The following is an 11,604-nucleotide window of genomic DNA, read 5'->3' as shown; positions in this document are numbered from 1 at the left end:
ACTTCAACTAGAGTTCGCGGAAATGTTCAGTGGACACCACAGGTAAGGTAAGGATCAGCATTTACACACCACTCAGAGAATTTTTATTTTCAGGGATGGATTTCTAGCCCAATTCAAGTTGAAGAAAAGTGGTTTTGTAAAAATCGCTGAAAATTTTTTTTCAGAAACTCCGGGGTGCCTGGATGTCGCGGTGCACCACGCGACAGTTGTATTCCAAAACTGAGTCACTCAGATCACACGAGTACCCAAGCATGCTTGAAACTCATTCAAATGCAAGTGCTTCTATCCATTGTCTTGATTGTTTCCCTCTCATTCCTTTTGGTTTGGGTAATGAGTCAAATTACCATACCCAGAAAGCTTCAACTAGAGTTCGCGGATATGCTCAGTGGACATCCCAGGTAGGGTAAGGATCAGCATTTACACACCACTCAGAGAATTTTTATTTTCAGGGATGGATTTTTGCCCCTAGTCAAGTTGAAGAAAAGTGGTTTCGTGATCCTAGCTGAAAATTTTTTTTTCTGTTACTCTGTGGGGCCTGGTTGTCGTGGTGCTCCGCGCAGCTGTTCTATTCCATAACTGAATCAGTCGGATCACACGAGTAACCAAGCATGATTGAAACTCATTCAAATGCAAGTGCTGTCTTTGCATCATCCAGGCGGATGCTGCACATTGGTGATAGTGTAGGGTAGTCTTCATTAGCTGTAAAGCGCTTTGAGTGGAGTGTCCAGGAAATTATTTTTAATGTTATTTCTGTTTTTAAAATTAACATGGTGCGTTTTGTAAGAACTTACTAACTCAACTATAAGAATATGTAGTACATGCCTTTGTCAGTCATTGCTCGACATAGTGTAGTTGTAATTCACAACTTCAAATGGAGAAGATCCACAACTGATATACACTATATATACTCTTAGATAAAGTTAAAGAAATGTAGCCCCTAAAAGTTGATAAGACTAGTGCAGACCCAAATGTAGCCTATAAATAAAATTCGATATCGTTGGCTTATAAAGGATCTCTATGGATTTTTTTTATCTATTAATGGAAATAAAATCCACATTATCAAATTTAGACCCGCAGCTCCTGTACTCGTTTGTGTCGTGACTAATTGCAATTAAGGATCGCATTAGTAGATATTGTACATATCCTCATCTGTTATATTTTTTACATAAATGCTATTAATGAATTAAATAATTAAATACTAACATTAAATTTTCAGGGACCCCAAAGATCAATGTAGTCACTCAACAACAACAATAATGATGATGGAATTTTAAAGAAAGAATGGCAATTTAATCATGAAAGTAAATTTACATTTTACATGCAGGTGGAACACAGCCTTTCACGTGTAATCATACGTACAGTATAGCCTACAGGCACAATGTACTGTTATCGATTTTTAATTTCTTATTTTTCCAATCAAAATGAAACCTATTTAAAATGTTAGGTCTAAGCCCTCAAATTGCCTTCACGTATGTAAAGCAAATCTCAGAGTTTTTCCGCAAGACACAGTCAGCGAATTGAAATTTGAGAGAACAAATGGCTAAGCCAATAAGCTTTAAGGAAGGAGGAGGAGATTTGTTGTGCAACCAGGAAGGCAAAACGCAATGGTGAAAATGTTTATCATCGTCTCCTGTGTTTCCAGTTAAGCCTTCATTCCGAAAATTACTTTCCTTAAGGAAAATGCTAATGTTTCAAGAGAACCCGAATGTATTAGTTATTTAATTTGCGGTCACAGAAAGGACATTAGGATGTCTTTTTTTATGGTATGTTTGTCTTTGCATGGGTTCCTTGGCGTATGCAGCATTCTCCAAATCTGCTTTGCAAACAGGCTTTCAGGGGTCAGCTTGCTCCCGCAGCACAATAAAGGTAAATATATATATAATCAAAATATTAAAGTTTTAAACTACAGCATTAAATATTGCGACCGGGACACTTCGGTTGTACACGTGAGCAAAGTACTTTACTCGGAGTTCTCCAGTAAAGGCCGTGAAATAGGTATATTCCTTGTAGCCTACAGTAATCATTGTAAGGTTTTTTTCTTAGTTGATTTGCTTGTTAAAATTAAGGTGTATATATCAAAAACACTAGTGTATGGAACTGACTAGATGCGTTGGCTACTTGGATTTTCCCCACGTGTTAAGTATCTAAGGCAAAAAATCATAATTTGTGAGTTCGTGTTATAGCGTAATGATTAACGTTTCTTCTACACCTAGAAACCACGAAGGAGCATATTCGCCTTGTAGAGGTTAAAATATGTGATTTTAAAAAATCTGGAGATGGTAAAATGTTTTAATGTCATAAAGTGTCATCGTATGTCATTCCCATTACCCCTAGTTTTACTTAAGATTTATTTTAATCGTTTACTTTCAGGCAACCTTTCTGTCCTCTTCATTGTAGCGGATGATCTGCGACCAGTTTTAGGATGTTACGGTAATCCTTCTGTGAAATCGCCGAACATAGACAACCTGGCTTCAAAAAGCAACGTCTTCTACGATGTTTACGCCCAAGTAAGTGGAGTTCACTTGAGTTGTGCTCAAGCTCAAAGAATAGCCTTACTGCTGTTAGTGATTACTTCCATACCAAATCATTTTCAATTTCTGGTTTAGTCTGACATTTGCAAGTACCTTTGGTGGACTGTAAATGGTACCAGTGTCAACTTTATTTATATTCTTATGAACCTTTGGTGGATCACTGTAAATGAAAAGTTTGTTTATAATTCCTTTTTTTATGTATAGCAAGCTGTATGTGCCCCTAGCAGAATTTCATTTTTAACAAGTCGGAGACCAGACACCACAAGACTCTATGACTTTCACTCATACTGGAGAGTCCATGCAGGAAACTACACAACACTGCCACAGTATTTCAAATCCAAAGGTTACGTCACCATGTCTGTGGGGAAGGTTTTCCATCCAGGTACTCTAACTTCCAACTGAGAGTGTGTGCGTGTGTGCCTGCGTTATACTACAGAATAATCAAAAATTTTAATTTGAAACAAAATTTGGTTACTCACATACAGAAGGCATTTAGATAATGATTTACCTATTAAATATGTTTTTCAATAACATGTTTTAGGAAGTTTAAATTAATGGGTGTTTCATCGTTTGGTTTGTTCTTTTACATTTTCCATTTGCCTGATGATGTATTTGTTCTTTCCTCTCTTGTGCTACTGGAGGTATTGTGTCAAATTACACTGATGATTATCCATATAGCTGGTCTCTTCCAACGTATCATCCTTCATCCTTACGTTATGAAAACAAGAAGGTCAGTAACTGAAGTGTCCTTTTGTCAGAAATAATCTTGTACCAGTGTGATAAAGAAAATTCTTTATAATCTGAAAGTCTATTATAAAGTTTATTATAAAGTCTAAGTTATTGTAGATAGGGTCATGTACAGTAGGTATCATCATCAGAGTAGCATTTGCCTGTAATTTTTGTTCCAAATCATCATGGGTTTGTAAAATATGAAAATAAGTTTAGGATAAAGATTTTTATATTTTTATGTTATGTTTCAATAAAAAATATATACTAATAGAAGTACTAATTGCTTTTGAATATATTTGTCCTTTAAGGTGTGTACAGGGAAGGATGGCAAGCTGCATGCCAACCTGCTTTGCCCTGTGAAGGTTTCTGAAATGCCAGAAGGGACTTTGCCAGATATACAGAACACAGCAGCAGCTGTTAAATTACTTAAATCAATGAAAGATAAAGGAAATCCCTTCTTTCTTGCTGTGGGATATTATAAACCTCACATACCTTTCAGATATCCGGAGGTAATCTTTCTCTTTGTACTAATGTGTCCTTTAAGGAGGAGGGTGTGAGGGGGTGCTATTAATGTGCACGGTATTCTCTTTAATTTACCAGCAGAAATCTTATACTGAATGAGGATTAGAGGTATGTCCACACTTTGTGGATTTTGTTATTTTTTTTTATTTCTTTAGGCTTAATAATATTCTATGATCATTAAAACACTTTTCTGTTGGTTCTAATGGAATTCATACAGTGGGTGATTGTGTAATTTCTTAATGAATGGGAAGAGAGTTCACATGAGCTTTGTCAGTACTGGGATGGAAGGACTCTAAGGAGAAACAGGCAGTTTTTCTGAATGGTGTTGGTGGACCAGTAAGTGGCGCTCCTCCATTAGTACTGGAATTTTCTAAATTAATGCCAAAGTATGGTGACTTGGAACATGGTGCTTCCTACAGTACAGTCCTTTGGATAAGGCATTATACCAGGGTCTCTTGTAGCACAGTTTGGACTAGTGGGGATGTTAACCCCATTGCCCTAGCTAAATTCCAATCTAGCCTCCAAAGAATCTCCCCTTAATTCAGTTTCTCACTTTTTTCCTAATCTGAATCTATGTATTGAGGCTATGGGCATGTTATGAGTGCCACATGTAATCCAGATGAGTGTACTTCAGTGGTGAATTAAATGGGTCTACTCCTTAATGTCAAACACAAAACCGTTATAAATATGACAAAACCATAATGAGGATGTAGGCAATACTGCTTCCTTTTAAGGTAAGTTAATATAATTGTTGGACCTCACATCTTTGTTTTAAGGACATATTCTTCATTTTTAATGCAAAGTAGTTTTTATTCCAGCAATACTTAGAGTTGTATCCGCTAGAAAACATGACGATGGCTCCTGATCCGTACATCCCCAGTGGAATGCCAAGTGTTGCCTACAATCCTTGGATGGACATCCGGAAAAGGGAGGATGTGCAGGTGCTGAATGTTAGCTTTCCCTATGGACCACTCCCTAAAACATTTCAGGTAAACATATTACACCTGTCTTTTATGACAGGAGTCATATCTTGAAGTGCTAGAAGTATTTTGCTAACAGCCTATGAGTAATATTGCTTATTTCTTTTACGTGCAAGTGGTCATCAGATACTTAAGATTTTACTTACATTAGTACCTCTTGAACTTCTATCTCTAAATACAGAACCTTTTTTCTTATCCTGAAGCATGTTGTTGGTTCCTTTGATGTGAAATGAATACCTCAGAGAAATATTGAAATACCAGTCATCTAACATTTTCCACTATTATCCTTGAGGTGCTTCATCCTTTACTGTTCATTTGTTGTAATACAAACTTACACTTCTGTTTTGGAATAGAGGCTAAAAAGCCTTATGTTTAGGATTTTCTTATAAACCTTTTTCACATGTGCTTGCAGTTTTGTGTATTCTGTTTCTTTTATTTTTGTTGCTGCATTTAATATTTTTAGGAAGTGTTTTTTTCTATTAGTGTCTTGATTGATTTATTAAACCATTTAGGCCAATGTATTTTGCACTCTGCTTTAATAACTCTAAATTTAATCTGCTCTGTATTTCATGCAGAATGTCTTTAAACTACTGCCATCTAATCTATCCCTTAAACTCTCTTACTTCTTCATAGTTTGTTTTCCTGAAATAGTAAAGCTTTGTTTTAGACCTTTGCACTTACAGTAGTACTAGAAAGTTTGTGGACCCTTTAGAATTTTCTGAATTTCTGCATAAATTTCACCTAAAATGTGATCAGATCTTCATCTGTCATAAAAATAAATAAAGATTACCCAATAAAACAAATAACACACAAAGGGATATACTTTTTCATTAATTTATTAACTTTCATTATTAAATATTAACTTTCTAGCACCACTGTAAATATGCTTCAAATCATGCCATTGTACAGTCCCTAATTGTTCTCACACACCTGTTTTCCTTTCTCTGTATTTATTTGAAAAGATTAGAGGCTTACAGAGTTCTCTAGTAGGTACTTTGACAAAGTGAGAATTTAGCAGTTGTTAGTCAATTGTTCCATCATTAAGCAGCTGTGAGTGGCACTTCCCTAAGGTGTGGTGCAAAATTAACCAATTGCCAATGAGTCAGGCTGGGCATGAGTTAACACTTGGTTTCTGGGACATTCCACATATCACTCCAGTCAGTGCCAGCACCCCTGTAAGGTATGGAAAATCTCATAACGGTGATGACCAACATGACACATAGACATGTCAGAGAGTAATGATCAATCTTTGACCATCCTGTGCTGCGGCAAATGTCAAGTCAGAAACTGTTGATCCCAAATTAGGATGATGTGAAAAATACTTGAAAGTGTTTTTGGATCGCAATATACAACAGTTGGCAAAAGTGGACGTTATTTAAATTACCATAACAGTACTTTTATATTTTTCTTAGCCATAGAGATGATATTACAGGATATTACAAATGTTTTAAGTGAAACATGCTGCAAATAATTAATTTTGCTTTCAGTTGCAAATCCGCCAGAACTATTTTGCGGCTGTGTCCTACCTTGACTCTCAGGTTGGACAGCTTCTAAATGCCCTGGATGATTTGGGTCTGGCCAATGAAACTATTGTGGTGTTTACTTCTGATCATGGTAAGTGCATTGTTCCTTATTTCCATTTTTTTCAAGATCTTTAGACCATTTTATATTGCTGTTATCTTGAGACCCTGGAACTTTTCTTCAGGATGCCCTTTGATTTGTATTAAGGCAATTATTTTTCTACATTTTTTTACATGAAAGGATCATATTGATATTGCGATTCACCTCATATTTGAAATAACAAGTACTGTTCACAAAATCTGGAGCAATAGTTCATGCATCAAAATCAATTTTGTACCAAATTAAAAGAATTAATACCACGGTATTATACATTAATGTGTATCTTATTATTTTTGTATGCTGGAATCTACATTTTAGAGTTGATTATGGTGTTTGTGTTGTATTTCACTATGGTTAACACTGAGGACCTGTGCTGGAAGTTGTTTTATGTGAAATCATAGGTGGTACAATCTTATTCATAACTGCCTGGATTTGACAGGAGTTTAAATTCCTCTTGCCTGCTGATGTTCAACATTTGTCTTTTATTTATTTTATTTTTTCCATCAGGAGCAGGTTAAATCAGAATGAGGAGTAGGAGTTTAATCATTTGAAAGTATCTTCAGTGTTGAATGAGTGAATTAATCTGTATAGAAAAATTTAATGACAGTTGTTTTTGTTCTCACTGTACTATAGGCTGGTCATTAGGTGAACATGGAGAATGGGCTAAATACAGCAACTTTGATGTAGCAACCCGTGTGCCATTAATGATTTATGTACCAGGATTAACCACATCCACCACAGAGCCCAAGACAAAAATCTTCCCCTATTTGGATCCGTTTCATTACTCGTCTGACATGTCATTCAAAGGTAATGAAAATACCAGAAGGGAAAGCACTGTACCTTTTGTAGAATTTCCTTTTCACCCTTCTAAAAAACTTTTAAAACAAATTGTTCTTTTCAGATTTTTTTTTAATGTTAAACCTCCTAATTTTCTATAAGTTGTTTTGAAAGATAACAGCAGAATTGACCTCTGTTTGTGGAAAGCACTTGGCTTTAAGATTCTCATTTCATAGGAATAAAGTGGTTAAGAATAGACTTCTCTTTCAAAGAGCTAAGAAACTAGAAAACTCTATGCTTTCCATCACAAGATAATAAGTTCTAACACTTTCATCTTATTCATTTCCCAAGTGTCATGATTAATGAGAATTTTTTATTGAGTCAGTGTTTAGCCAGATTTAATTATTGTAACCTTCAGTGCCCTGACTTTTATGTGTAATTTTTGTGGTTGGACTTAAGTTTTGATACAATCCACTGTCTCTCCAGCACTTAGTGTCCAATATACAGTACGTTGTCTATACAACTAATAGAAAAAGCCTTCTCTATCAAAAAAGCTGGCCCCTTACTGTGAAGGCGTAGAGTATTGAACCTGGAGGGAAATGTCACCATAGGTCTTATCTTGTATCGTGAGTAGTAGTGCCAAGCTGCAAACATCAAATACATTTGATGAAATCTCATAGATCTGTCTGCTTAAATCCAATGTGTAGTATTCCTATACCTTATATCTGCCGGAGGAATCATAGAAGAAAAGAGTTGCATGAAATTTCCTATGGTGAGGCACAGGCTACTATAAAAGGAATTTTAAAAATTCTTCCCTTTTAAATACTGTATGTTAGGATCTGTAAACTTTCAATTAAAATATCTGCTAAAGATTTCATGGTTTACAATCATTTATGTCTTTATCAAAGTTTTTAATTAGCAAATATGCAGCTCCTCAGTTGCTGACGAGTGAACGTCTTCAGATAAACACAAACTGAACTTAATTATTTGTTCCTGCTAATTTATGCAGGTGTAATATGGTGTAAATTTTGTGTTATTGCAGAATATTCTAGAATTTCCCACGTTAACAGTGCACAAAGTAATTAGCTTGCATATACATATGTAGATACATGCCTGAATGTTGTCTGATTTATACTGTTATAAAGATGTTTCGGTCTTGTTAAGTCTTAAAACTTTTGTATTGAGCTTATTTATTAATTTTCACTGAAAGCACTTAACTTTGTACTGGTGATAAATAATGTGGGCTGTCAACCTTTGCAGGGAAAATGGTGAAAAATGTCATGGAGTTGGTGGATCTATTCCCCACAATCTCTGAGCTGGCTGGGCTGCAAGTGCCCCCTCCATGTCCTGTTTCCTCTTTCAATGTGGAGCTTTGCACGGAGGGACGTAGCTTGGCGCACAGCTTCAAAACACCTGAAGGGAACATAGACACAGAAGCTATTGCTTACAGCCAGTATCCAAGGCCTGCTGATGTACCACAGCAGGACTCTGACCTTCCCTTACTCAAAGACATTCACATCATGGGCTACTCCATCCGTTCCTCTGACTACCGCTACACTGTGTGGGTAGGTTTCAACCCAAACACATTTGAAGCCAACTTCTCAGATGTATGTGCTGGAGAGCTTTACCTTATGGACAGTGACCCCAACCAAGATGATAATTTGTTCAACAAAACTAAATATGCGAGTGTGGTGCAAACGTTCTGGCAGTATTTAAAAATCAAATAACATTTATCTTTATCCTTATCCTCATCTTGTCAGGATATCTTGTCTATCACAGCTGTCTGTAAACCCTTTCCTCTCTACTTTACAGGTTAATGCATAGTTACAGTATTACACCTGTAATAATAACGCAATCAGCTGTAAACATCTTAAAGTGATCCTATTGCATTTTTTTATATATATTTATCATTGTTTTTTTTTTCTTCTGATGCACTTAATTTTTGTAGTGGAGGGTTTTGGAGTGACCCTCTTTTTTTATTTTGATCCAAATTGTCATTAATAAATTGTCACATCTCATACCAGTTCTATAACATTCATTTTTGAAAATTGAAGATTGAAAATTGAAAACACAGAACACTTGTATCTTTGAATATGTCTAACAGTAGGCCTAGAACAGCAAATTAGGCATTTCATTGCTCCATTGTGAAAACACCCTAAATCGGGGTTCAAAAGACCATTTGAATATTGTAGGTTTCAGCCTTTTACTCTTAAGAAAAAGTCCAGATTGTCACTCTAGAATTAGACATTCGGTAGTTATAGTACAAAGGGACAGAGTGATGATTCTGTATTGATAGACCCTTGCTAGTTGCACTTAACTATCCCGTCCTCTATGTCTTACCATTTTCAGTATTTTTTTTATTTAGTGCATGTGTACATATTCATTTTTTATTCCTTCCACAACTTAAGTTAAAAATATTTTGTGTGTACTGTACCAATTGATAATACCAGTTAATTACCTACAGTATGTCTCCCCTAGTGTGGTGTTAGGGTCTGTGTAGAGCCCTCTAGTGGCGGTTCAGCAGTTTCAACCCATTTTACAGCTGACTTGTTATATTGGAGTAGAACTGAATATGGTGAGTATACTTTGACACAAGTATAGATCATGATTTTTCATCATTATGATAACTAAAATTAAGACTAGTATTCAAATCATAGAGAATCATAAGAAAAGTTAACTTAGCTATACATTTTCTTCAAACAAACATGGTGCAGAAGGTTTGCTTACAAAGTAATTTGTACCAAGCTAACAGAAATATTTTACTCATTGTAATGTGGTTGTCAGGTTTTCTTTGATCTCTGTATTGATTTAGAATCCATGAAGTGAAGTGAATGTTTCTACTGTTTATATACAGATTTATGCTTTCAGATAAAATAATTTTGGAGAATACAATACAATGTCATTAACGTTAAGGCAAAGTACATGTCTGATCTGTGCACTTTTCACTCATTAGTGAAAATGTTTTTTTTAATGTTGTCAGTTCACGCCAAGTTTACAGGAAGGCCACAAAGTGAGATCCTAGGACTTGATAAATTCTGCCAATTATTTTGCCATAAACAATAGTTGGTATGATGGATTTATACTGTTAATTATCCTCTCATTAGTTTTACAATTAATATTTTTGGGTGTGTTTATCTAAATATACTGTTTAAAGGAAAAGGTTGCAGTGAAATAATGTGGATAGAGAGAGATTATGAAACAGATGTGGATACATTTTTCCATAAGATAATATTTATCAAGTGTTTTTTTATCATAAAGACAAAAATAGAGGAGTACTAAGGACTTGAAGAATCTTCACATACTATAGATATTCTTGCCTTCTCTTTCCATATGTATCTGTAGATGTGTCATTTACAGCTTCATAATCTTAGAGAAGCTGAATTATTTGAATTTCTGTTGAGCGTTAACAGTAGATTTTATGGCAGTTATCTCGAGTGTTGTCTGCAAATTATCCGTCACCAGGAGACATTGTGCCTGAGGTCAGAAGTTCTGTTACCACGAGGCATAGTCTATGTGGTCTGTCACAGTTCCACAATTCCTTTTGATAGTTTCCTGCTGCTCTTGATTGGCATTTAGTGTTATCTGCCGTAAACATACAGATATCCACGGCTTCTAATAATAATCAGATCTCGGTATTAACTTGCATAGTTTTTTTAGCAAAACTTTTTTCGGAACTATCATGTGAACACGTTTTATGCTATGTATGCTTCATTATCGTATTTTTTTATGTGACTTCTAATGTAACATAGAATGTTCTAAAAATCAGTAGGTGGCAATACAAACTTCAGATTTCCTTTCTATTTTATGCACATGACAAGAAAACTCATTTGAAAATATAACATTTTATTCCAGCAATGTGATGCAGTATATCCATCTATTATTTTTTTTAAATGATTTATCCAATACAGTTGTAATAATATACAGTGGTGTGGGGGAGCCAGAGCCTATCTCAGCAAACAATGGCCATTAGGCAGAATACACACCCAACTTGTTGTTAATAAAATGCTTTTCAATAATGGTAAATTGTTTTACGATTCTTCAACATACAGTACAAATTTATTATACTGGAGATTGGGTGGTGCGGTGGCTCTGTGACTAAGGATCTGCGCCTGTGGCTGGAAGGTTACCGGTTCGTATCCCGCGGCTGGCAGAGGAGTCCTACTCTGTTGGACCTCTGAGCAAGGCCCTTAACCCCAGCTGCTCTGGGGACACTGTATAAAGTGTCCCCAGAGCAGCTGACCCTGCGCTCTGAACTTAAAGCTTCTCTCCCTGTCTTTGTGTTTCATGGAGTACAAGTTGGGGTATGTGAAAAGACAAATTCCTAATACAATTAATTGCATATGGCAAATAAAGTGATCTTATCAATTACTTTGTTAAAATTAATAAACAGTGCAGTTACTTAGTGTAATTCCCATCCATTATAAATATTAGAAATGCAATCATCT

General features: G+C 35.6%; 1 protein-coding gene across 4 annotated transcripts; it reads left to right on the top strand.

The window, feature by feature from the left end:
- Nucleotides 1–1,577: 1,577 nt before the first annotated feature.
- ids (iduronate 2-sulfatase) lies at nt 1,578–9,176 on the top strand. 4 transcript variants are annotated; one of them, XM_088925324.1, is made up of 9 exons: nt 1,578–1,866; nt 2,371–2,507; nt 2,736–2,913; nt 3,173–3,261; nt 3,569–3,769; nt 4,601–4,771; nt 6,250–6,376; nt 7,016–7,189; nt 8,420–9,176. In XM_088925324.1, the coding sequence occupies exons 1-9, from the start codon at nt 1,749–1,751 to the stop codon at nt 8,884–8,886; spliced, it is 1,662 nt and encodes a 553-aa protein (XP_088781450.1). In that variant the 5' UTR covers nt 1,578–1,748; the 3' UTR covers nt 8,887–9,176. The 4 variants fall into 4 exon arrangements, with proteins under 4 accessions (XP_088781450.1, XP_088781449.1, XP_088781452.1 ...); XM_088925323.1 differs by having other exon boundaries at nt 4,589–4,771; XM_088925325.1 differs by having other exon boundaries at nt 1,606–1,866; nt 2,398–2,507; nt 4,589–4,771.
- Nucleotides 9,177–11,604: the final 2,428 nt, after the last annotated feature.

This window comes from Atractosteus spatula, chromosome 9 (genome assembly GCF_055471065.1).
Source record: "Atractosteus spatula isolate fAtrSpa1 chromosome 9, fAtrSpa1.hap1, whole genome shotgun sequence".
In the NCBI taxonomy this organism is placed as follows: Eukaryota; Metazoa; Chordata; class Actinopteri; order Semionotiformes; family Lepisosteidae; genus Atractosteus; species Atractosteus spatula.
This window is presented reverse-complemented; position numbering and strand designations above follow the sequence as displayed.